Source organism: Carcharhinus amblyrhynchos, chromosome 8, assembly GCF_965287045.1.
Source record: "Carcharhinus amblyrhynchos chromosome 8, sCarAmb.v2.hapA, whole genome shotgun sequence".
NCBI classification, from domain to species: Eukaryota; Metazoa; Chordata; class Chondrichthyes; order Carcharhiniformes; family Carcharhinidae; genus Carcharhinus; species Carcharhinus amblyrhynchos.
This window is the reverse complement of record NC_137331.1, coordinates 69382096-69407111: the sequence shown is the minus strand read 5'-3', so window position 1 is coordinate 69407111 and position 25016 is coordinate 69382096. Positions and strand designations below refer to the sequence as shown.

Genomic DNA, 25016 nt, shown 5'->3' with positions numbered 1-25016 from the left:
TTATTGGTGTTCCTTGTGTTATCCAATGAGCATATATTACATTGTGCAGCTATTGATTTATGGTTCTTATTAATCTGTGTTTTAGTGCACAACTGAGGTAAATTGAAAACTGACATTATCCAACAGTAAACATAGTTCTGTAAACCTCAGTAGACAACGTACCATGGGCATCTTAAACTAAGTGTGGTTGATTTAATGGAATAGGGAGGAGTACAGATTGCCTTTTGAGAATGTGGAGGCCAAAGGGAAGAGTGCAGCTGTTCCAAAAGACCTTTTAGCACTGTTATAGTCATACTGGGTGATGCGGCAAAGAGACCAACGTCTGTTTCAGTTTCACTGCACATATCATCATTTCAAAAAGACATCAAATCTAATCAACCACAAGCTTTACAGTGGGGATCCTAACTGAATGTGCAGTGTGGTGCATGAGCATTCACTATAATCAGACATGACATCCTCAGCTATGAAAACTTAAAAATAGATTTTCAATACAAAGCTAGGTTCAATCAACATTAAAATGCACCTTAGCAGAACTCATTTACTCTGATAACAAAATATTCTATTAAACATAAGTACAATAAACATTGTCCCTGTTTCTTCAAATCTGAACCTATCACATTTAGGGTAGCTGTTTTGTCCTTATTTTCAGAATGTTAAAATCTTCTGCAGCCAATTAAACTAAAACATAAATATGCAACATATGCAATGGTAGCCCTTATTTCCAAAGCAGAATATTATAATTCTCTCAATCTCTGATGCAAAAAAGACTATAGCATAGGAGTTCCTGAATGGATAATTAACGCAAAAATGCAATGGCCTTTACACGACATTCTTTACATGACAGTCCTTTGTCCACTGCTTGACAAAGATAATAATCCATTTAAAATGAACTTGTTAAGTGCACTGCAAAAATGGCAAACAAAGGAATGCCATTTACCATTTAGACATAAATTCACAACAGTCATTTTCAGATAGTAATTCACAGAAGCTACCATACAGCTACGAAAAGGAATATTTTAAAAAAAAAATCAGAACCTACAATGTGCACACAAATGTGAGTTTATCTCTGTTTGTCAAGCTCTCAATATTTCACATTTCAGAAGCATAGTAGCCTGAAATTGAGCTCAGGTTAGAGAGAAGAGCAGGGGAAGGGAGGGGGAGCAAGGGAGACTAAATATGTTGTTGGGGAAGCAGAAAGGAGGACCATCTTAAAGCAGGAATGAACAGAGATGCACTCAAGAGGAAGAATGTAAGAGTGAAAGACAAACAGATCTTGGTGACCTAGTTGAAGATGGTAGAAGGAGAAAGACACTGGGATAGGTCTTGACGTTGTGCGGAGCTCAAAATGATTAACAGTGAGTCTGCAATCCATTTTAAAGTTCCCCAGTTTTTATTTCTATTGATTGCACTATTGCACAAAGTCAAGATTTACCCCTCTCTTTCTATGGGGTGAGAGGGAAGGACGTTTTTGGGTTGAACATAGAAGGGGAAGTAAGAGATCCAGTTAGCATGCATGAAAAGATACAAGGAGAGAAACTTTGGTGAAGTGGAGCCAATTTGTTTTGTTGGAGGGAAACAAAGGGGGATCCTGAATATCTAAGATGAAAGCAATTATCATGAATGCTGGGATCTGATGAAAATCAACCAGGCTCAAAGCATTAGATCTATTCGTTCCCTACAGATGCTCTTAGACTTGCTTAGGTTTTCCAGCATTTTCTGTTTTTGTTCTCAAGTATCTCTACTGGATTTAAGGTTGGATCTCTGGCTCTGCCACGTACAAGAAAGACACCAAACGTCACAAGCTAGTAGCATCCAACATCACAAGCAACTTCACTCAAAATCAACTAGGCTACGTTCACAATCCTTTATAGTTTCCTGCGGTCTTGATCAGAGCAGGAGATATATCCAGAAAGGATACTTTTTTATGGTGCATCTATAAAAATTGGTGTGAGATGTAGCAGACATGCCAAATTTCCTTAGCCTTCTGAGAAAGGAAAGGAGAGCTTGGAGGCGGGAAGAGTATGTAATTACGTTGGATGGTGGCAGACTGGGAGCCCATTGCCTTCTTCATTCCACTGGAATTAAGTTCTGGGCTGGAAGGCTCATGATCAAACTCTCCACTCCACCATCTACTGAGTCCTTTTAGCGGTCAATTAATGATGACTTTAGAGCCTCATTCTACCATTGTTGGTATTAATTCAGTGGCAGACAGGCTTGTCAGCATAGCGTTTGTGTGACAGGCAAAATTACTGGTCAGCTTGTCATATCCAGTGGGCTCAGGGACCCAAAGCAGTTACTTGCCCTTCCTGCCCAACAGCACCTATGCAGTGAAAGCTGCCAGGCCACCTATCTTGCCCTCAGCTTTCCCCTGCTGCAAGTCAAATCATAGCCATTGTGGAATGAGGTCATTAATTGGCCACTGGAAGGTCTCAGCAGCTTGATGCTTCACCCATCTACAGTAATATGGGAGACAGATCCAATCACATGATCTGACTCGGCCTAACTGTCCAACCTTAAAAATGGAAAGATCTGAAATCCGGCAAGGACCTGGTGCTATGTTTGACGGTTTTGTCCCACTGTACCTGTAATTGGGTTAGAAGCCATTCAGAGAAGGTTCACTTTATTCATTTACTGGGTTGAAGTACATTGATGACACAAGGCTCTATCTCTCCATCACCTTTCTCAACACCTTCACTCCCCCTTAATTCATCTTGTGAAGAAAGGTTGAATAGGTTGGGCCTATACTGACTAGAGTTTGGAAAAGCGAATGGTGAGCTTTTTAAAAACACAAAATCTGTAGGGATTTGATAGAGTGAATCCAGGGAACACGTTTCCTCTTGTGGGTGCATTTAGAAATAAGGAGACCCACATAAGAATAAAATTTTCCCTTTTAAGACAGGGATGAGAAGAATTATTTTCTCTCAGAGGGTCATTTGCGTGCGGAAATCTCTCCCCTCTTTGCAGTGGAGGCTGGATCATTGAATTTACCCAAGGCTATTTATTAGACAGATAAGGTCAACAGTTCTCAGAGCAGACAGAAAACTGCAGCTAAGATCACAGTCATATCAGCCATAATCTTAATAAATGGCAGAGCAGGCTCTAAGGGTTGAATGGCCAACTCCTGCTCCTATGTTCCTATAAATTCCCTGTGCACAATTTTTGACGTGTGTAGGATGCAGCGAAATCACTTATTTTGTGAAATATAACACTATTGTAAAAACAAACACAAAGAAAGGAAAAATGTATTTATTCCTGCTGCTATTTCTGCTCCTCAGGCAGCATGGAGAGACTTTTAAGGCAATGACCAATGGAAATTTACAAAATAATCAGGTTTTACCTGATATCGGTGGCAAGGTAGCACAGTGTTAGCACTGCTACTTCACAGCTCCAGGGTCCTGGGTTTGATTCCTGGCTTGGGTCACTGTCTGTGTGGAGTTTGCATGTTCTCCCTGTGTCTGCGTGGGTTTCCTCTGGGTACTCCGGTTTCCTCCCACAGTCCAAAGATGTGCAGGTTAGGTTGATTGGCCATGTTAAGAAATTGCCCCTTAGTGTCCAGGGATGCATAGGTTAGAGGGATTAGTGGGTATAATATGTAGGGATATGGGGGTAGGGCCTGGGTGGGATTGTGTTCGGTGCAGACTCGATAGACTGAATGGCCTCTTTCTGCACTGTAGGGTTCTACGATTTATGTTCTATGATCGTACCCTGGCCCTCATGTGTGACTACCAAGTATTCTCTCTCTACAGGCAGTATCTCCCCTTTTGCAAGTGCTTCCAAAGTCCCTGCTCAAAGAAACTACTTTCTACACATTTGTCCTCATTGATTATTGCTTTTACCCTATATCTAGCCTCCTTATCCTTTTCAAGGTCCTTCAAAATGCTGCCTTCAATGTCCTTGAGCAGGATTCAGCAGCTGTTCACGCTAGCAGGATTATCTGGCCCTGCTGCTGAACAGGGATTTGGTAACAGCAGCAGGGCGTGAACAGACACAGAATTCCAGCCCTCATCTCTCTCGCTTTCCAACAATCCCTTGCTTGAATCCCTCAATCAGGCTTTTCCTTTCTTTGAATCACTTCAATCAGGTGTTTGCCTTTTTCACAACGCAGAAACAGCTCTAATGCAATGTTAAACATTCCCTGTAATTATAATCATGGTGCATTCATCATGTTTGTGATCCTCAGTTCCCTGTAACTGTCAATACTGTCAATTAGGGCTCCAGTACCTCAGTACGGACAAAAGGTCATCCAGACTGGAGATAACTTGCTAGCTCTATTCTCTCTCTACAGATGTTTCAGACCTTCTGAGATTTTTCAACATTTTCTGTTTTTGCTTCAGATGTCTTGTAGTTCAGTCACTTGGTTCCATATGTAGACATCCAGTTATAACCATTGCGCCATCCAGGACAAAGCAGCCCGTTTGATTAACACCACATCCAATCTTTCCACCACCGACACTCAGTTGCAGCAGTGTATACTATCTACAAAACACATTGCAGCCAATCACCAAAGGTCCTTAGATGGCACTTTTCAAACCCCAGCCACTTCCATCTAGAAGGACAAGGGCAGCTGAAATGTGGGAACACCACCACCTACAAGATCCCTTCCAAGCCACTCATCATCATGACCTGGAAATATATCACCATTCCTTTGTAGTTGCTGGGTTCAAATCCTAGAATTTCCTCCCTAATGGCATTGTGTGTCAACCCATAGCACATGGACACTACATTTCAAGAAGGCAGCTCATCACCACCTCTCCTCAAGGGCATCCAGGGATGGGCAATAAATGCTGACTAACCAGCAATGCCCACATCCCATGGAATGAATAAAAAATCCCCTTAGGATTGCCTTATTTTCTGTCCCTTGTATTGTCACCTTGGTTCATTTCATTTCCTCATCTACATATTGCCCCTTACTGACATCAGCCATGAATATGGAGTCAGCCTAATCATCTACACTGATGACACAAGACTTTATCTCTCCATCACATTTCTCAACACCTTCACTCCCCCTTAATTCAAAGCTGCTATGATAATATATTATTATATTGTTGTTATACTTGGATCACTCTCCCTAAAAGGTCAGTAAAATAAAAGATAAGGCTAGCTACTAAATTTACACATTTATTCCAGATATAAGGCTTTCTACATTTCATAGAATACCTGCAATGCAGAAAGAGGCCATTTGGACGATTGAGTCTGCATCGATCTTCCCTCAAAGCATCGTAACCAGGCCCTATCCTTGTAACCCCATGTACTTACCCTGCTAATCCCCCTAATCTACACATCTTGGGTCACTAAGGGGGTATTCAGCATGACCAACCAGCCTAATCTGCACATTTTAAGACTGTGGGAGGAAACCGGAGCACCCAGAGTCAACCCACGCAGAAGTAGGGAGAACCTACAAACTCCACACAGACAGTCAAGCAAGGGCGGAATTGAACACGGGCCTCTGGCACTGTAAGGCAGTAGTGCTAACCACTGTGCCGCCCTGTTAGGATAACATTCCCCTGCTACACAATGACCTGGAGATCAGCTGGGAACAATGTGAAAAAAATGATTACTCGCTTTGGGTTTTGCATGTCCCATGTAGGGTGGTGGAATGTTCATTTGGCACCAAGCATTGTCACTTGGGTTATTGGCTGCTTTGTTACTTAGATTAAGGCCAAGTATTATAAGCTAGTTTTGGCACTTAACTGCAAACCACAGAAAGAAATGACTTCAGTGCTTCGTTTGCCAACTAGCTCAGTTATTTTGCGGAATACAATACCAGGTCCTTTATGAATTGACGTCCCTTGTAATTCTCTGTGCTCGGAGTGAGCTGACAGATTTGTGCTGCATTACTGTGTTTTGCTCTTTGTTTGTTTAGTTGTGTAACTAAAACAATTTTTGCACATCTGGGACTCATAAGGATAAAAAATTCAATAATAAACTAAAAAGTGTGATCACTTGCAATGTCAATGTGTCAATTGCAATCATCTCCAGTCTACCACCCTCCCCCACCCTCTTCCCGCCTACTTATAGGATAATAATACAGAACAGTGACTAGGCTGCAAAGCTGAGAGGGAGGTGAACTAACAGTCTTGCTTAACATGTATTTAATTCTATCCAGGAATTTCCGTTGGTTTCCAGGATATGTTGTCAATTGGTTCATTTTCGCCTGTTGTTATCCATTAAATTGCTCATTCCTGCCAAGGGTATCCTCTTTACACATACATCAGTATTTGGAATCTTTAGTTTTGTCTCCTGTGCTTCTGGTCTGAAATTTATGGTGGACAAACTTCTTTCCTGCCCCCACCTCATTCCTTCATCCCATGCCTTCTGAGTCCACTGCTTAATGCACCAGATAAGGCAACTTCTATGTGCATTTCCATCACTGCAGCACTTGTTTGTGTTGGCTGCATACTGGAGAGAGGAATATTCTCATGAGAACAAGTGGCCATTAGAACTTGATTTACAGTAGTAGGGTTTTATTTTAAAGTTGCTATTGTTCTGATGCAAAACAAAATACTGAAACCATCCTCAGCAGATTAGGCAGCATCTGTGAGCGACCTGAAATGTTAACTCTTATCTTTCTCTCTCCAAGGGTGCTACCTGATCTGCTTGAAGTGTTGGCTTACCATTTTAATCATCACTTAGCCAATTGAGCAGATAAAATGAATCATGTGTATCTACAGTAACAGATGACGACAGTTTGGCCTCAGAGTCTCAATTATTTTGTAAATGTATCAGAAGAGTTAATAATTAGCTTTACAGCGAGCGGAGAGCAGCCTTTTCCCTCAACATGCTGTAGATGATCCCCATACAGATATCTCATACATGGATTCAGTAACATTAAAATGAGTGAAATTCAGTAAAATTAAACATTAAATTTCATGAAAACATCTTAGACCTTAAGGCAATTTTTTTTCAGTTATTCAGACACTTTTGGGGGAAAAAAAGAGATTTAAGTGATAGCAATAAATAAACAGTGGGAAATCTTTAGAGGAAGTATTCCAAATATTTCACTCAAATACATTCCACAGAAAAACAAACGCAGCAGGAAAGATCCATCCGTGCCTTACAAAGGAAGTTGAGGGGAGTATTAGATTGAAAAAGACATATAATGCAGCAAAAGAACAATTGCAATAAGAGTGTTTCAGAAAGCAATAAAACATTGGAAAAAAGATTAAAAAACAACTAGAAGAGTAAATCTAGCCAGGAATATAAAAACTGATTGCAAGAGTGTCTACAGGTTTGTAAAAAAGATGAATAACTAAAGTCAATGTTTGTCTCTCAGAGCCAGACACAGGAGACACAAGTTATACATTAGTCACGGAGGGTAACTGAGCGACTAAGATGTCAGGAACCTGGGTGATTAGTGTCAGCAGTGAAAAGTTATTGAAGAAACTTAAGGAAATAAAATCCAATACTCCCTTGGACACAATGGCCTGTTGAGGGGCACTGTTCTGTTCCTGCCCTAAGCCTGAGCAGACTGACCTGCTAAGCTTCCCTCTGGCCCTGAACCTCTCCCACCAGTGTTGAAATTGAGGCCAGGTGGCAAGCAGCCCTAAGGTGGTCATTAATTAGGGCAAGAGTGGACTGGAAGCCCTAAGCCTTGCTCACTCCCCCACCCACAAGACCCTTGGTGTGACACAGCGACTGCTAATAAAACTCAACACATCCAAACATTGATAGGACCACAAAACTTCCAAACCTTGAGCGGTCATAGTTTTTATATCTTTCATTAATTGGAGAGAGAGTAATAACTAATTAGCATCAAAGGTAGAATAATACTATCTTAAATCATATCATCAAAGCGATCCCATGGAAGGATCTGAACTGTATGTACATAGTAGCCAGGCATCCTTTAGTTGAGACAGCAATGAATATGCTTCTATTGTTATACATTAATTAAATGTCAGTTATCATGTGAGCTAATCTCCAAGCATATAACTTCATTAGTTGACAGTGTGCAGGATTCATACTGTTTTGAACATTTATTATTATCTCTGAAATAGCATTAGCTAATCATATTAGTTGTAATGAAATCATCAAGGCTGAAGTTCCACAAAACCCTTTAATGCCATGGTGGGTGAAAATGGCACTCCTTCCACCAGAGAAGGTCTGAAATGGAAATTCTGCCTATTGTTTCAAACTTGGCTCAGAACTGTTCTGCCTTCCTGGCTCAGGGCTCATTCCACACAGGGTGGGTTCCTGGCAGAAACCGGCAAAATGATCAATGAGGGCCTTTAATCCCTGTGGTGGGCATGGCTAGCAGGAGCGTGAGGCAAGTCATTGGGCCCTCTGCCATCATTCACATTGGCTGACACACCTACTCTCTCAGTGCATTAAAGAGCAGATGGGGTTGGAAAAGCATGTTAGGTCTTGACTTCCCTGTTCTCCATTACCCAATTTTGGAAAACAGAGTAAGTAAACTTCTTTTTACTATAAGGATAAATCAGCACAAATTATTCAAATTGCAACGCTCTTTTGTGAGCCCAGAATCATCATTAAACAACAGCAAAATCAGACTTACCTTGTACAATGATGGATGCTGACGATTGGATGGAATCTTGATTATTACTGGCATGACAAATGAACTGGCCATGATCCTGGAGGGAAACATTCCGGATAAAGAGGCCTCCAGAGGGAGTGGTGGTATATCTGGAGTGGGTAGGGAGCAGTTCCCCATTTCCTTTAGTCCATGTAACTCGAGGCTGGGGGTGTCCAATGGCACTGCATTCCAGAGTGATACTTGATCCAACTAGAACTTCAGTATTCCGCGGCTGAATCACAAAACTGGGCTTGGCTGCGGCAGAAAATTGTGGCAAATTACATAGCCATTTTAAATATTCTATACTTCAATTAACATTTAATTGACATTAGTACATAAAAATACAAAGTGTCAACTCTGGCAAGAAAACTGGCATTCTAACTTCCCAGATCAGATTTCTCTCCAGCTTTTGAGCCACTTTGGAAAAAGAGTGGGCATTGTTTACAGTCTCACTATGGTGAGATGGGGATTCTTCAAGTTGGGAACATGGTCTCTTGAGATCCGGCGCCCTGATAGGAACACAAATATTTCTCCTGCATCCTTCCCCAACCCCACACAATCATTGCTGGCATCAACCATCAGTTGGCATTGCCAGGGCACTGTCCAACCATGGCCTTCTTCCCTAGGGGCTATACTGATCTCTGCACCCCAGGGGGTGCTCCTCAATAAGGGGGTAATACATTGGGGTAAACCGGTCAAGAACCTCGCCAATGTGATGTCACATCGGCAAGGTATGAGAATTTGGCAAGAGGGGAATAATTTGGCAATGGGAGTGGATAAACAGGTGAAAATGTGTTAAAATCAGGTCCTGGTCCATTATGGGCATGAACCTAACTGGGTCACTGATGAGGGGCGGGAAAAACCAGAAATTGCGATCTTGTCAGCGAGATTTGTGATTTCTGGTTTTCACCAGATTTTGAGACCCATCCACTGATCTCGTGCACGTAAAGCATAGGCTCAAGACTCTGCCATTGTACTTAGGATTCACTTGTCAGAGTTGGACTTTTATCTTCTCAGTGAGGCCCAACTATATACATGTATGTGTACCTGCACTAATAACAATCCATTTTCTTATATTGGATTGATTTGGAATTGAACGTTCTTCAGGGTGCATTGCTCCAGCACCAGCTCCAGCATCAGTTAGATAGAAGTTCTGGAAGAGCTCCAAAGAATACAACACTTTCTTTAGTTTCCAGCCAAGAGTGCTGCCTCAAGGATTTGAATTGAGTGCTATCTTATCATCCTGTGGAAGGTTACTAGAAGCAGTTCCAGGTAGAAACTGGATTTTCTCCAATCTGTTTGAAGTTAGCTGGTTCCCTTTAAAATCGTGGAGTTGAATTGGAGTCCAGGGAACTGAACTTTGCAAACACAATTTTCTTCCTTTTCATGATCTATCTGCCAGAAATCAGTGGGTTTCTCTTGAAGTTTTTCTGATGGACAGTCACTGTCTCTTTATTGAATTTTTATACTGTAGAGTTAGGGCTGTTCTCAAGACAGACTCGCCTGGCAAAACAAATCCTTAAACTTCCTGTCAGTATATTTCCAAAAAGGAATTTGATTAACATGTCTTGCAGTCATTGGGCCAATTTTAGCATTTTCATTCTAGGTGCTGAATCTGGGTATAATGCAGACCCGATTTAGAAATCTGCTTTCAGGCGCCCCCATACGCACTCAGCTATCTCCAGTCCGATTCATGCTGTGGGCAGGGCTTAGTGCAGCTGAAACAATCAGAGCACTGAACAGCACATGTGCAGTTGGAAAAAAAGTTTGAAACAGCGCCCCTGTGTCAGTTCGCTCCCGAACTGGAGAAAGTGGCTCGGGAGCGATGGTCCCCACACACATCACTATCCCCCTTATCCACAACTCCCCATTACCCACACACATCACTGACCCTCTTATCCACCACCCCGCCTACCTACATACATCACTTCCCCCTTATCCACCCCCTCACTACCCATACACATCACTGTCCCCTTATCCATGCATCCCGCTACCCATGCACATCACTGTCCCCCTTATCCAAACGCCCGCTACCCACGCACATCACTGTCCCCCTTATCCAAACCCCCACGACCCACACACATCACTGTCCCCCTTATCCAACCCCCCCCCCACTACCCACACACATATCACTGTCCCCCTTATCCATCACTCCCCCTATCCAGACCTATCGCCACCTCTGCACCCCCCCCGCCCCAATCACCCGCAGAATGGCAGTGAACCCCCCTGCCTCCCCACCAGAGATCCGTCTGCCTGCCCCCCCTCTCCTACCACCAGTGAGGATTGGGCCTCCTTCCACCCCCACAACAACAATCTAGCCTCACTACTCCCCCTCACCCCCAGAGAATGGTCTGGCCTCACTCACCACCTCCCCCCCCCCCCCCCGCCCAGACAATGATCTAACTTCACTACCCCCCCACCCCGAGAATGATCTGGCCTCACTCCCCACCTCCCCCCCAGACAACAATCTAGTCTCACTGATTTCACTAACCCCATCCCCCTCCAGAGGAGCATCTGGCCTTCCTCCTCCTCCCTCCCCACCACCCAATGATTGGCCCTCTCCCCTGCCCCGCCAGAGATACATCTGACCACCTCCTCCCATCCCCCCCAGCCAGAGAATGACCTCACCTGCCTCCCTCCTCCCCCCACCACTGATATGAGTCAGAGAGCCAACGGAGGCTCTGAACATGCTCTTCAGCAGCTGGAGCGCCCGATTCAGACTTTTATTCAGCACGTCCATTGTGGCGCTGTTCCAGATTGGTGAACACGGTGGTAAAGGGGGAAATGCTGATAGAGTTGGGCGGGCAGCTTATTAATTCAATTTAAATGCATGCAAATGTTGCACCCATTTTGGGCGCATAGCGGTTTGCTACCATTCCTGGGTTTTGGTAAAATGGCAATCTGTGCGGATACGGCGCGGATTGTGATAATGGCCTGTCATCCGACTTTACCACGTTTTTGTGCCTGAAAACGGGCGCAACGCAGTGATAAAATCAGGTCCATTGTTGTCAAACAATCAAATTTTGATCTTTAAACTCAGAAACCTTTGGCACATTTCAAGATAATAGAAAATAACAGGGGATGGGGTTATTTCAGCTGCCCTGGGAGGGTTTAAGTGTTGGTTGGGTGTATCAAACTGGTAAGCAATTATTATTGTCTTTATAGTTGATTAAAATTCAACACTTTGCACTTTTCATTTGTTCCTTAGTTAGTATTGGGTTTTGATATCTGTAAATTTCCTTTGAAATGTCTCTTCTCATATTTCTTTTTCAGAGGGGCTCATGTTTGCTTTTTCACCTTCACAATGAAAGATGGCTTTGCTTTTAAAGTGGGTTACTGTCCAATTTATTAAAGTACCGAATTTCCAGTTTGTTGAAAGCATTTTAAAAATCATTTTTCAAAAATAAAGAGGTAATTCTGTGACTTGTCTTCAAATGCTGTATACTATGGATTTATTTTAAAATCAGTGCAAAGTCATATTATTTTGAAACATAACATTAACTTAAGCTCAAAACCTTTCCTTAAAGAGCAGAAATCAATGCATACATATATATGAAGATATGAATTAGAAGCAGTACTCCATTCAGCCCCTCAAACCTGCTCCACCATTCAACAAAATCAAAGCTGATCTGATTGTGACTTCAATGTCTACTTGCCTATCTTGTTAACTTCCAATAATCTTCCATTCGCTTGAAAGTCAAGAATCTATCTACCGCTGCCTTAAAAAATATTCAATGGCCCTGCATCTACCGCTGTCTGAGGAAGGCAGTTCCACACACTTGAACTTTTGCCAGGAAAACATTGCTTCATCTCTGTCTTAAATGGGAGACTCCATGACTGGAATTCTCCCATCTCACATTCCCCGCTACCATCAAGAATGGAGATGTGCTCAGCCAAATCTCTGTTCACAGCAGTGGGACTGGATCATTCCAACTTTGAGCGAGGTTGGAGGACTCCGGCCCTTATTTTTAAATTGTGTTTTGGTCTTTCTGACAATGCGAAGTATCCTTCCAACGTGCACTCCATGGAGCCACCTCAGGATCCTACGAGTGGGATTATTCCTGCTCTCCACAGCATATTTAGCAGTGGCAAAAGGAGGTGCACTGCTTGCTAGTGGCGGGACCTTACGGTCCTGCTGCTGTCAGTGGGGTTTCCATTGAATGCACCCCTCACTGCTGGGGGATGCACAGTGGGGGGGTGCAGCATCGGCGGGACCATAAGACCCCTCCGGCATGAACAGCAGCAAGATTTTGGCGAATGTGTTTCAATAACTTCAATGATCCTATAACATGATACAAAAAAGTTTACAGGTCTTTTTTTCAGAATTCAAGTTAAAGTTGCTGTGAGAATATAACTGAGGACAAAAGGCATCAACCAAACAGGAAAGAAATAACATGGATGATTTCTTACTTGGAGTACCAAAATATCGGAGTACAACGCCTTGAGTTGTTGCCTCCCCCACTACATTTTTCGCCATGCACTGGTATGTTCCCTGGTCAGACTCCTGCGCATTCTGGATCATCAAGGTGCCATCATCTAGTAAATTCCGACGAATGTCATTTTTCATGTGTAATTCATTGCTAGAACGAAACAGAGATATAAACAGTGAACATGTCTCAGACTAAGTAAACAGATAACTGCTTTGTTGGCTCTGCTGCTTAATTTTGGGTAAAACAAAATAGCAAAAGAAGGCATTTTCCTTGTTGTTGTGTAGGGGAACATTGTAAATACATTTGAACCAAAAATCTGACTGTGCTGGCACATTCCCCATGTAGCTTCAGTGGAAATAGACAAGGTGAGAAAATAAGTCAGGATCAAGACACACCTTGGTGTAAAAGTTCAGGGGGCGCAAACTGGAATAGATACATCTGAAAGGTCAAGCCTCTCGTGTTCTGAGGAGGACTCTACAGGATGTCAAAGTCCATCATGTCGCAGATGTCAATAGTTACCACTACCTGGTGATAACTTAGGTCAAACTGAAGTTGTGGGCCACCCATACCAAACATCAATGGCAACAATTTGGTATTGTCAAGTTGAGATCTTCTGAGGTCATTAAGCTCAGGAATCATGTGGCCGTAATGGCAAATGCAGATGAAAAAGATCAAGGCACAGTTGAAAAGAAGTGGGATAACAACAAAAATGCATATACTGAAGTAGTTAAGAACGTCACTAGATTCAGCCACAAGAGGGAGAAGAAGTGGTTAACAACAGATGTGAAGAAAGATTGAAGGAAGAAGACAACAAAAGAAAAAACGCTAAGTCGCCCAAGCTGCCTGAGCAGGCTGAAGAACAATGTAAGGCCAAAAACAAAGAAGAAGAGTGCCAGAAGAGACAAAGGGCCTTTGATTTGATTTATTATTGTCACATGTATTAATATAGAGTGAAAAGTATTGTTTCTGTGCACAATACAGACAAAGCATACCGTTCATAGGGAAGGAAAGGAGAGAATGCAGAATGTAATGTTACAGTCATAGCTAGGGTGTAGAGAAAGATCAACTTAATGCAACGAAGGTCCATTCAAAAGTCTGATGGCAGCAGGGAAGAAGCTGTTTCTGAATAAGTTGGGGGGGGAGGTGGTGGGGGCGCGGGTGGTGGTGGTGGCGGTGGTCCTTGATTATGAGTTAGCTGCTTCTCTGAGGTAGTGGGAAGTGTAGACAGTTTCAATGAATGAAAGGATGGATTGAGTGATGGATTGGGTTATGTTCACAACCCTTTGTAGTTTCTTGTAGTCTTGGACAGAGCAGGAGCCATACCAAGCTGTAAAGCAACCAGAAAGAATGCTTTCTATGGTGCATCTATAAAAGTTGGTGACAGTTGTAAATTGCCAAATTTCCTATGCTTCCTGAGGAAGTAGAGGTCTTGGTGGGCTTTCTTAACTATAGCATCCACATGGAGGGATAGGACAGGTTGTTGGTGAACTGAACACCTAAAATCTTGAAGCTCTTGACAATTTCTACTTCGTCCCCATTGATGTAGACAGGGGCATATTCTCCACTACACTTCCTGAAGTCAATGACTGTCTCCTTCATTTTGTTGGCATTGAGGGAGAGAATATTGTTGTTGCACCAGTTTACCAGATTCCTTACCTCTTTCCTGAACTGTGTCTTGTCATTGTTTGAGATCCGACCCACAGCAGTAGTGTCATCAGCAAACTTAAAAATCGAGTTGGATGGGGATTTGCCTATGCAGTCCAAAGCGTATAAGGAGTATAGAAAGAGGGTAAGGATACAGCCTTATGGGGCACCAGTGTTGAAGATGATCATGGAGAAGGTGTTATTGCTTATCATTACTGATTGTGGCCTGTGGGTTCAGAAGTCTGGGATCTAGGAGCCCCATGTCATGAAGTTTGGGGATGAGTCTCGTAGGAATAATGGTTTTAAAGACTGAGCTCTTGTCTATGAATAGGGGTTTGACACAAGTGTCTCTGTTATCCCAGTGTTTCAGGGAGACGGTGTCTACTGTGGACCTGTTGCAGTGATAAGCGAACTGTGGTGGTGGACCCAGGCAGTCTGGTAGGCAGGAATTGATTTGTACAATGACTAACCTTTTGAAGCACTGATGTCAGAGCCACTGGACAATAGGCATTAAAACATGTTGCCTGGCTTTTCTACTGTACTGGGATGATGGTTGAAAAATTGGTGAGAGAGGCAGAACAGGTAGCAGAAAGAGGAGAACTGAATACAGTATACAAGATCACAAAATGACTCTGTGGACAAAACATTAATCACACTATGCCAGTCAAGGACAAACATGGAAATGTGATAACAGCAGAGAGCAAGAGAGAGAGAGAGCAAGCTGTAAGATGGATTTAGCACTTTGAAGTGGTTCTTAATCAGCCAGACCTAATCCAGCTAATCCAACAGACACTGTTGGTATTGGCATCAGTCCATTCGTTGCAGCATAAGTGCGTGCAGCCATCAAAGCCATAAAAAAGTGGCAAATACCTCTGGAATTGACTCTCTGCAAGGCAAAGTTATCAAAAGCAGATGTGAACATGGCTGCCAGGCTGTTTTGTAATCTCATTCCTAAGATTTGAGAAAATGAAGGCCGGAATTCTCCCAATTTGGAGCTAAATCCTGCGGTAGGGGCAATAGTCTATTTATCATGCACCTTATTCTGTGGCGAGGCACGCCTGATGGGGCAATCATTTCAGACACCATTTAGAAAAGGTGTCCAACATCACAAACCCACAATTGAAGAAAGGAGGTAGATCACCTGAGAACAAAGATGGATTTGCAGGAGCACTCTGAAATTGGAAGATGGACCTCTGCAAGGATACTGAATCTGGAAGTTCCACCTGCAGATGATCCCCCGACTCATGCTGTCGTGTTCCAAGTTCCAGGGTCCGAAAGCCCAGAGTCAGCCCCAGGCATCCTTCAGGTGAATTGTGACACCTACACATCATTTTGTTCTGAATATGCTTTGTGCCTGAATATTTGTCCACCAGCACCACATCGAATCTGACGTGAGGGGTTGGTCCTTCTTCAGTATCCCATTAATGGGATGCAAATAAGCTTCATGGCAGGCATCAGCAGAAGATCCTGCTGTAAATTCTTGACAGTGTGAAATCAATTTAGAAACATAGAAGATAAGAGCAAAAGGAGGTCATTTGGCCCTTCGATCCTGCTCCACCATTCATTATGATCACAGATGATCATCCAACTCAATAGCCTAATCTTGCTTTTTTCCCCAGAACCTTTGATTCCATTCGCCCCAAATGCTATATCCAGCCACCTCTTGAATACATTCAAAGTTTTGGCATCAACTACTTCCTGTAATAATGAATTCCATGGGCTCATCTCTCCTTAAGTGAAAAAATATGTCCTCACCTCCATTCTAAATGGTCCACTCTGAATCCTCAGGCTGTGACCCCTGGCTCTAGACTCCCCACCATTGAGAATATCCTCCCTCCATCTATCCTGTCTAGTCCTGTTAGAATTTTATAAGTCTCTGAGATCCACCGCCCCCCACCTCTCATTCATCTGAACTCCAGTGAAAACAATCCTAAACTAGTCAATCTTTTCTCATACATCAGTCCTGCCATCCCCAGAATCAGCCTGGTAAACCTTTGCTGCAATCCCTCAAGAGCAAGAGCATTGTTCCTCAGAAAAGGAGATCAAAACCGCACCAAGCACCCTACACACGCACACACACACACACACACACACAGCATCCACAACTGGTGAGGAAGTACACTCCTTTCCATCCCCAGCAAAGTCTTCTTCAGAATTCTCTTCAAGCTGATTGATGACACCATTAATGAAACTTAGGCAGAAATAAGCAGGGTCCCACAAGGACAAAGGATGTATAGACTAGATATTTGCTCCGAGCAACATCATAGAGCAATGCCTCAAATGGAATGCACCCCTCTACATCAGCATCATTGACTTCAAGAAGGTGTTTGACAGTTCGTTTGCCATGAGAGCCTGTGCAAAATTCTCAAAGCCTATGGAAGTCCGCCTAAGATTGTCAATCGAGTTTGGAAGTTCTACAAGCGCACCAAATGCAGTACCAACCGCATTGCATCCTCTTTAAGAACATAAGAAATAGGAGCAGGAGTAGGCCATCTAGCCCCTTGAGCCTGCCCCGCCATTCAGTAAGATCATGGCTGATCTGTCGTGGCTCAGTTCCACTTTCCCGCCCTCTCCCCATAACCCTTAATCCCCTTGCCTATTAAAAACCTATCAACCCGCATCTTAAATATATTTAGCAAGGCAGCCTCCACCACTTCAACAGGCAGAGAATTCCAGAGATTCACTACCCTTTGAGTGAAGAAGTTCCTCCTCAACTCCGTTCTAAACCGCCCCCCCCCCCCCCTTTACCTTGAGGCTGTGCCCGCTAGTCCTACTGTACTTTGAGCGGGAAGAGCCTCTCCACCTCTATCCTATCCATCCCATTCATCATCTTGTACGTCTCAATGAGATCTCCCCTCATTCTTCTAAACTCTAACGAGTACAAGCCTAGTTTATTCAGCCTCTCCTCATAGTTCAACCCCCTCAACTCCGCTATCAGCCTAGTAAACCTCCTCTGCACTCCCTCCAAGGCCAAGATATCCTTGCGTAAGTGCGGCGACCAAAACTGCACACAGTACTCCAGCTGCGGCCTCACCAGTGCCCTAAACAGCTGCAGCAAGACCTCCCTACTTTTATATTCAATGCCCCTCGCTATGAAGGCCAGCATCCCATTTGCCTTCCTGACCACCTGCTGCACCTGCAGGCTGGGTTTTTGTGACTCACGCACAAGGACCCTGAGGTCCCTCTGCACCGTCGCATGCTGCAGTTTTTCGTCATGTAAGTAATAGTCCTTCCTACCATTATTCCTACCAAAGTGGACAACTTCACACTTGCCAACATTAAATTCCATTTGCCAGTTCCTGGCCCATTCGCCCAGCCTATCTAGATCCTTCTGCAGGCTTTCCACACCCTCCGCACAATTTGCCGTTCCACCAATCTTGGTGTCATCAGCAAATTTCGACACCATACACTCGGTTCCCTCCTCCAGATCATCTATATAAATGGTAAATAGCTGAGGCCCCAGCACCGACCCCTGGGGCACTCCACTAGTCACAAACCACCAATCCAAATAGCACCCATTGACCCCCACTCTCTGCCTCCTATTTGACAGCCAATCCCCTATCCACGCTAACACCCTACCCCCAACTCCATGCCCCCTGACCTTCTGTAATAATCTCTTGTGCGGCACCTTATCAAACGCCTTCTGAAAATCAAGAAACACCACATCCACCGGCTCTCCTCTATCCACCGCCCTAGACACATCCTCATAGAACTCCAATAAATTCGTCAGAATTCTTTCCTACTCTATTTCTCATTCCCCCTTGACTAGGCCACATGTCAAACATCAGATTGTCCCAGGGGAATTCAGTGAACCCTCTCTTCATACTTGGAGGACCTCGACTTTGCTGATAACCTTGCTGTTCTCTTCAATATACACACACGTCGAGGGGAAATCTGACAAGACTCAACACACATGCAAAACAAACTGGTCTACATTCGAACAAGCAGAAAACACATGAGCCACAACACATTAGCAGCACTTCCAATTACCATCAATGGAGAAGCCCGAGATAATGCTGACAACTTAACTTACTTCAGGAGCCTTATCAGTAATGATAATGATGCTAAGAGGAAGATCAAGGCCTGGCTGAAGAAAACAGGAGGTGCAATTAGCAGACTTCAAACCATCCAAAGCTCTTTAGGCCAAAATCTCATGTAATGTAAAATTGGAGCTGAATGCTGGAGGATAGTGAAGGCGGCATGAGCATGGACCTTTCATAACAGTTGCTTACTATGATGTATATTGGGCATGCCCCATTAAGAGCTTGAGTCAGGTGACTCCAGACTCAAGCTCCATCATAGGTGGAGCTTGCCTAAGCAGTCTTTTGCTGACTGTGGTCGGATATAGACTTGCTAATAAACTATTCCATTTAGTTTAATACCACTGACCTCGTAGTTTATTATTAGTTTCAACATCAGATCTCATATGTATTACTTACACAAGAACTGCAACATTTACCAGTCAAATAAAATTTGCAGTGAGCACTTATATAAAGAAGATTGGTTGTTACAGCATTGTCCTTGAGATCAAGAAGTGCTGGATAAGAAAATTTCAACACACACAAAGAATGTCCCAAGATCAAATACTAAAGATTGCTCCAACTTGGACTCCAGCTAGGAAACATAAGCTGGACAGGCCAAAAACAACATGACATAGGACTGTGGTGGCTGAACTGGAAGAGATGGGGCTTACATCGGGTGAGTCACAAGCCACTGCATGAGACTGGGCCTGATGGAGGAATATTGTTGCTACCTGGGTCTAGGAGCATAACTAATAGCAGGCATCAGTGGAAGATCCTGCAGGAAATTCACGCCACCGTAAAATCAATTTTTGTACTCTGACTGAACCCTACCCACACCCACTATTGAACCCAGTGGCGTGGGCATGGGGGAAATTCCACCCTATGACTTCAAGCAATGGAAACAGTAGAGAGTGGAGAAGGAGTTCTTCCTGTTCATGTTGTCATGAGAATTAAATGATAGCCCAATAAAGCAGAATTCTCTCTGGCATTTTATTCCAAATTCTTTCTAAGATTATAAGTATGGATGGCAGTGATGTTAGGAAAATCAAGCATCTACACTTGCAATTTCCACTGGGGCTTTCCCCATCTCAAATAATGATCTGTAGTTTTGCTGGAAAAATCAGTGAAAACTCCTGAGAAACAACATTGACAGTGAATACATTTCTACTGCTGGATGAAAAAACTATAGGACATACTATAAATGCCTATTGGGATACTTACCAAGGACATTCCTTGTTAATGTAGTAACGTGACAGAAGATAGCTTGTTTCCTACAGTATTTCTTTCAAAAAGCAGACTGATCATAGAATCACAAACTCCCTACAGTGCAGAATGAGTCTGCACCGAAAACAATCCCACACAAGCCCTATTTCCACAGCCCCACATAGTTACCCTACTAATTTCCTGACACCGAGGGGAATTCAGCATGGACAATCAATCTAACCCACACATCTTGGACTGTGGGAGAATACTGGAGAAAACCCCCACAAAGTCACAGGGGAGAATGTACAAACTCCACACAGACAGTGACCCAAGGCCAGAATTGAACCTGGGTCTCTGGTGCTGAGAGGCAGCAGTGCTAATTACTGTGCCACTGTCAATCAGAGTTATAGCCCGTGGATTGCAAAGTTGTTAAATTTCATACTCCAAAGTCCAAAAGATCAGATTGACCCTAACTATTAAATATGGCACTACAGTGATGATCTACTGAAACTTGATCACTGTATGAATCTGCAGTTGAATTAAGAACATAAGAAATAGGAGCAGGAGTAGGCCATCTAGCCCCTCGAGCCTACCCCGCCATTCAATAAGATCATGGCTGATCTGTCGTGGCTCAGTTCCACATTCCTGCCCTCTCCCCATAACCCTTAATCCCCTCGCTTATCAAAAACCCATCAACCTGCGTGTTAAAAATATTTAGCGAGGCAGCCTCCACCACCTCAACAGGCAGAGAATTCCAGAGATTCACTACCCTTTGAGTAAAGAAGTTCCTCCTCAACTCTGTTCTAAACCGCCCCCCATTTATCTTGAGGCTGTGCCCCCTAGTCCTACTGACCTTTCTGAGCGGGAAGAGTCTCTCCACCTCTATCCTATCCATCCCATTCATCATCTTATACGTCTCAATGAGATCTCCCCTCATTCTTCTAAACTCTAATGAGTACAAGCTTAGTTTATTCAGCCTCTCCTCATAGCTCAACCCCCTCAACTCCGGCATCAGCCTAGTAAACCTCCTCTGCACTCCCTCCAAGGCCAAAATATCCTTGTGTAAGTGCGGCGACCAAAACTGCACGCAGTACTCCAGCTGCGGCCTCACCAATTCCCTATACAGCCACAGCAAGACCTCCCTACTTTTATATTCAATCTCCCTCGCTATGAAGGCCAGCATCCCATTAGCCTTCCTGACCACCTGCTGCACCTGCAAGCTGGGTTTTTGCGACTCATGCACAAGGACCCCGAGGTCCCTCTGCACCGTCGCCTGCTGCAGTTTTTCGCCACGTAAGAAATAGTCCTTCCGACCATTATTCCTACCAAAGTGGACCACCTCACTATTACATATTACTAAAAATATCTAGCTCCTTTTAGAGTCTAAAGTATGCTGATGAATAAAATGACTAAATGAGACTGGCTCCAATTTATTTGTTATAAGCAGTGGAAAGAACACTACATTAGTCTGATTAGCGGATGGAGGGCATGAGAAGAGTTGACTGGACAAATGTGATTCTTTTGAAAATTAAATACATCCACAGTGGCTCTGGAAAACCCTCCTGAGGTTAAATTTAGAATTGTATGATGAATGGGGTGACTTCCTCTAAACATTTCAGCATCAGATAACACGCTGTACAGACAGAAAAAAAAAGACCTGTTTATGTGGTCCGACTTTCTATAGTTCGTCAAAATGATGGCTTTATGGCCATGTTGACATTATGCATGTTATTGTAATGTTTTTAGGAAACAATTATGATGTTGTGCATTTAATTAGCAGACCATTCACATGCCGCTTGTTATGAATAATATTAACATATTTTGACTTGAAAATACAATCTGCTATACTTTAATTTCTTCAAAATCATTAAAAAGATACGACGTGGGGGTGCTATGAAGAAGGGGGGGGTGGGGGGCATGAAAGTCAGTTTCTAATGCTCTAGCTGAGTTAAAGATGCACGGACCAGTTCAGAATTAACTCAGTTTCTGACCTACTACTGGCCTCCTTGCTGCAATTGGATCAGTTGAAATAAAATTCTGCCCACTAACTCTGTGCTCACTCCACAGATGCTGCCTGATCTGCTTGTTAGCTCAGCATTTCCTGTTTTCATTTTAATTTTCCAGCAGCCACTGTATTTTGCTTTTGTATATTTATGAATGACCCATGTGTTTCATAGTCAATTAATTCCTTTCACTGAGCAGACAAATGTGGCAGTCAGTTTGTACACTGTCAGGTTCGATAAACAAGATGATTGACCAGTTTACCCTGTTTCAGCATTGCAGATTTTTGGATTAATGTCAGCCGGAAGAGCATGAAAACTCAGTATTATTCTTTGGAAAAAGATGGATTGTAATCTTTTTGTAACCACCCGAGGAGGAAAACAAGGCTTCAATTTAAATTCCCATCCAAATGATGCTACCTCCAACAACCCACATTCCCTTTAGAAGTGTACTTCAACAATCCAGAGCTCACTTAGAAAAACGTATGGTGATAACTCCGAATACGTACTCAGTTGCTGTTGTGTGGTTTGAGCCCCCAAACGTCTTACTTCAAGGAATATGTGTGATCACAGAGTTACGCTGACGTGTGATGAGAGAGGACAAAATACATTTTATTATGCAATGAGTTCTTCCGGTGGAGATATCTTTGACTACAAAGGATGATTGAAGTCAGGACCACTCGCTGAAAATCTCTGACCTCATTCGCAGTTGGGATTCTCTGGTGCTGCTAAAACAATGGAGTTTTAGCTGAAACGTCAAATTCTCCATTTCGCTTGCAGCAGGATGGCCATGGATGAGATCAGAGAATCCCACTTCTGGGCAGCAAGGTGGCACAGTGGTTAGCACTGCTGCCTCAGTTCCAGGGACCCAGGTTCAGTTCCGGCCTCGGGTCACTGGTCTTGTAGAGTTTGCATGTTCTCCCTGTGTCTGCATTGATTTCCTCCAGGTGCTCCACTTTCCTCCCACAGACTGAAAGATGTACTGGTTAGGTGCATTGACCTGAACAGGCGCTGGACTGTGACAACTAGAAGAATTTCACAGTAACTTCATTGCAGTGTAAGCCTACTTGTGACTAATAAATAAACTTTAACTTTAAAAGGTATAATAACATCTATAGGGACAATATTGGTTTCACCACCTTCCCCCCACACATTCCGCCTCCCCCCACCACCACCACCCCCTACCGATCCTCCCCCACCACCACCAAGCCCCCCACCCCACCGTGATCTATTCAATCCAAATCCGCTTCTGTAAGGTAACCTAAAATGACAGGGTAAACTATTCCTTACATACGTGAAATGCCTAAAGTTTTACTTAGATGATCACTAAGACAGAATATTTGCAAAACCTATGCCAAAGTGCCAGTGTCCATAATGCAAGTGCAAATCAAGCACAGGTTCTGCCATTCTGATATTGGTCTTGCCTGTTATTGCCTGTTCTTCCACAGAAAACAGATAGAAAGTGGGCTAAGTTGTACCCAATACCTGCACATAGAACTTCAGTAATTTGCATGTCACTTGTTTTGTGACAAAATGCAGTTGCATTAATGAAATATTTAGACTGCTAATATTACAATTTGTATTTGTTTCACATGGTACAGGCACTGGAGCTCCAACTTAATGAGGTAGATTTTCTCCATTTACTGTTTGTAATGAAATTGTAAGCATGTGTATTAAAAATACAATGTGGTGAGAATTTATCCTATGTACATTTATTTCCTAATCTTAGACTAACAACTATTGGACAAAGTCTTGCCATTTACCTGAAGAAGGAACACCGAGTTATGTTTGGACAATTTTTGTCCACAATATGATAGGAAGCTTCAAACTGGTTCAGGCAGAAGGTAGAGTGGATCACTTGGTTCATTTGTACAGTAAATGTCAGAGGAAGATCTAAATTGTATGCAATCTCCCCACTGATTATCGAGTAGCCAAAGCAATGACCTTAAAGAGATTACTAAAGGTAACTTTGGAAACAATATGGAGAAGTTTTTTAAATGATCTTTGTTGGGCCAAGAGAAAAATGAACATTCTTCCTTCTGGCAGCCTTGAGGATTGAGTCTCCAACATTAAGCAGGTCAATCCACTTAAGAAACCTGTTCGATTCTCCATTTAAAAAAAAATTTATGGGACATGAGCATCAAGAGCTAGTCCAGCATTTATTGCCCATTCCGATTGCCCTTGAGAAGTTGATGGTGAGCTGCCTTCATGGACCACTGCAATCCATGTGGTGTCAGTACATCCACAGTGCTGTCGGGGAGAGAATTCCAGGATTTTGACCCAGCAACACTGAAGAAACAGTGATGGATTTCCAAGACAGGATAGTGACTGACTTGGGAGGGAACTTCCAAGTGATGGCGTTTCCATGTGTCTGCTACCATTGTCCTTGCAGATGGTAGGGGTTGTGAATTTGGAAGGTGCTGCCTAAGGAGCCTTGATGAATTCCTGCAGTGCATTTTGTAGATTATACATATTAATGCTGCAGTGGTGGAGGGAGTGAATGTTCATGAAAATGGTGCCAATCAAACAGGCTATTTTGTCCTGGGTGGTGTCGAGCTTCTTTACTATTGTTGGAGCTATTGTGCTCATCCAGATAAGTGGAGAATGTTCTATCACTCTGCTGACTGTGCCTTGTAGATAGTGGACATGTTTTGTGGAATCAGGAGGTGAATTACCTTCTACAGGATTCCTAACCTCTGACGTGCTCTTGTAGCCACAGTATTTACACGGCTAGTCCAATTCAGTTTGTTAGTCGATGGTATCCCCGGGGTGTTGCTAGTTTTTCCAGTTTATGAGACGCTTATCAATCCTTCTGGAAAGCTGGTACATGACTCGTATTATCTAAATGTACCTCAACCTTTAAAATGCCTCAGGCCTTCTGCTGTCTCCTCAAGCAAAAATTGTGTATTTTCTACTCATCACCTTCTCTCTTTGTCACCAGACTTGATAATGGCCTCGTAATGATACTGTGCCTTTAAGAAATCTATTTGTCTCATGTTTCTTGTGAAACACATGTTTAAATTCAACTCCGGTTTACAATGTCAATCTGTCTGCTAGGCAGCCCAAATGCTAAGAATGCAGAAGCATAATCGATCCTAGATATTATGGCGTTTGTTTTAATCTGAACTCGTGCAATATTGTATATGTTTTGGGTTGTCTCCTGGGGTTTCAGAGTAGAGTTTAATTA

General features: G+C 43.2%; 1 protein-coding gene across 1 annotated transcript in view; it reads right to left on the bottom strand.

Moving 5' to 3' along the window:
- The window catches only part of LOC145347031 (peroxidasin homolog), a 403231-nt gene that overhangs the window by 129764 nt on the left and 248451 nt on the right, over positions 1–25016 (bottom strand). The window contains exons 9-10 of the mRNA XM_080194932.1: positions 12941–13110; positions 8513–8785 (exon numbers count right to left, since the gene is read on the bottom strand). Coding sequence (XP_080051058.1) covers positions 8513–8785; positions 12941–13110 — 443 coding nt within the window. The remainder of the gene's footprint in view (positions 1–8512; positions 8786–12940; positions 13111–25016) is intronic.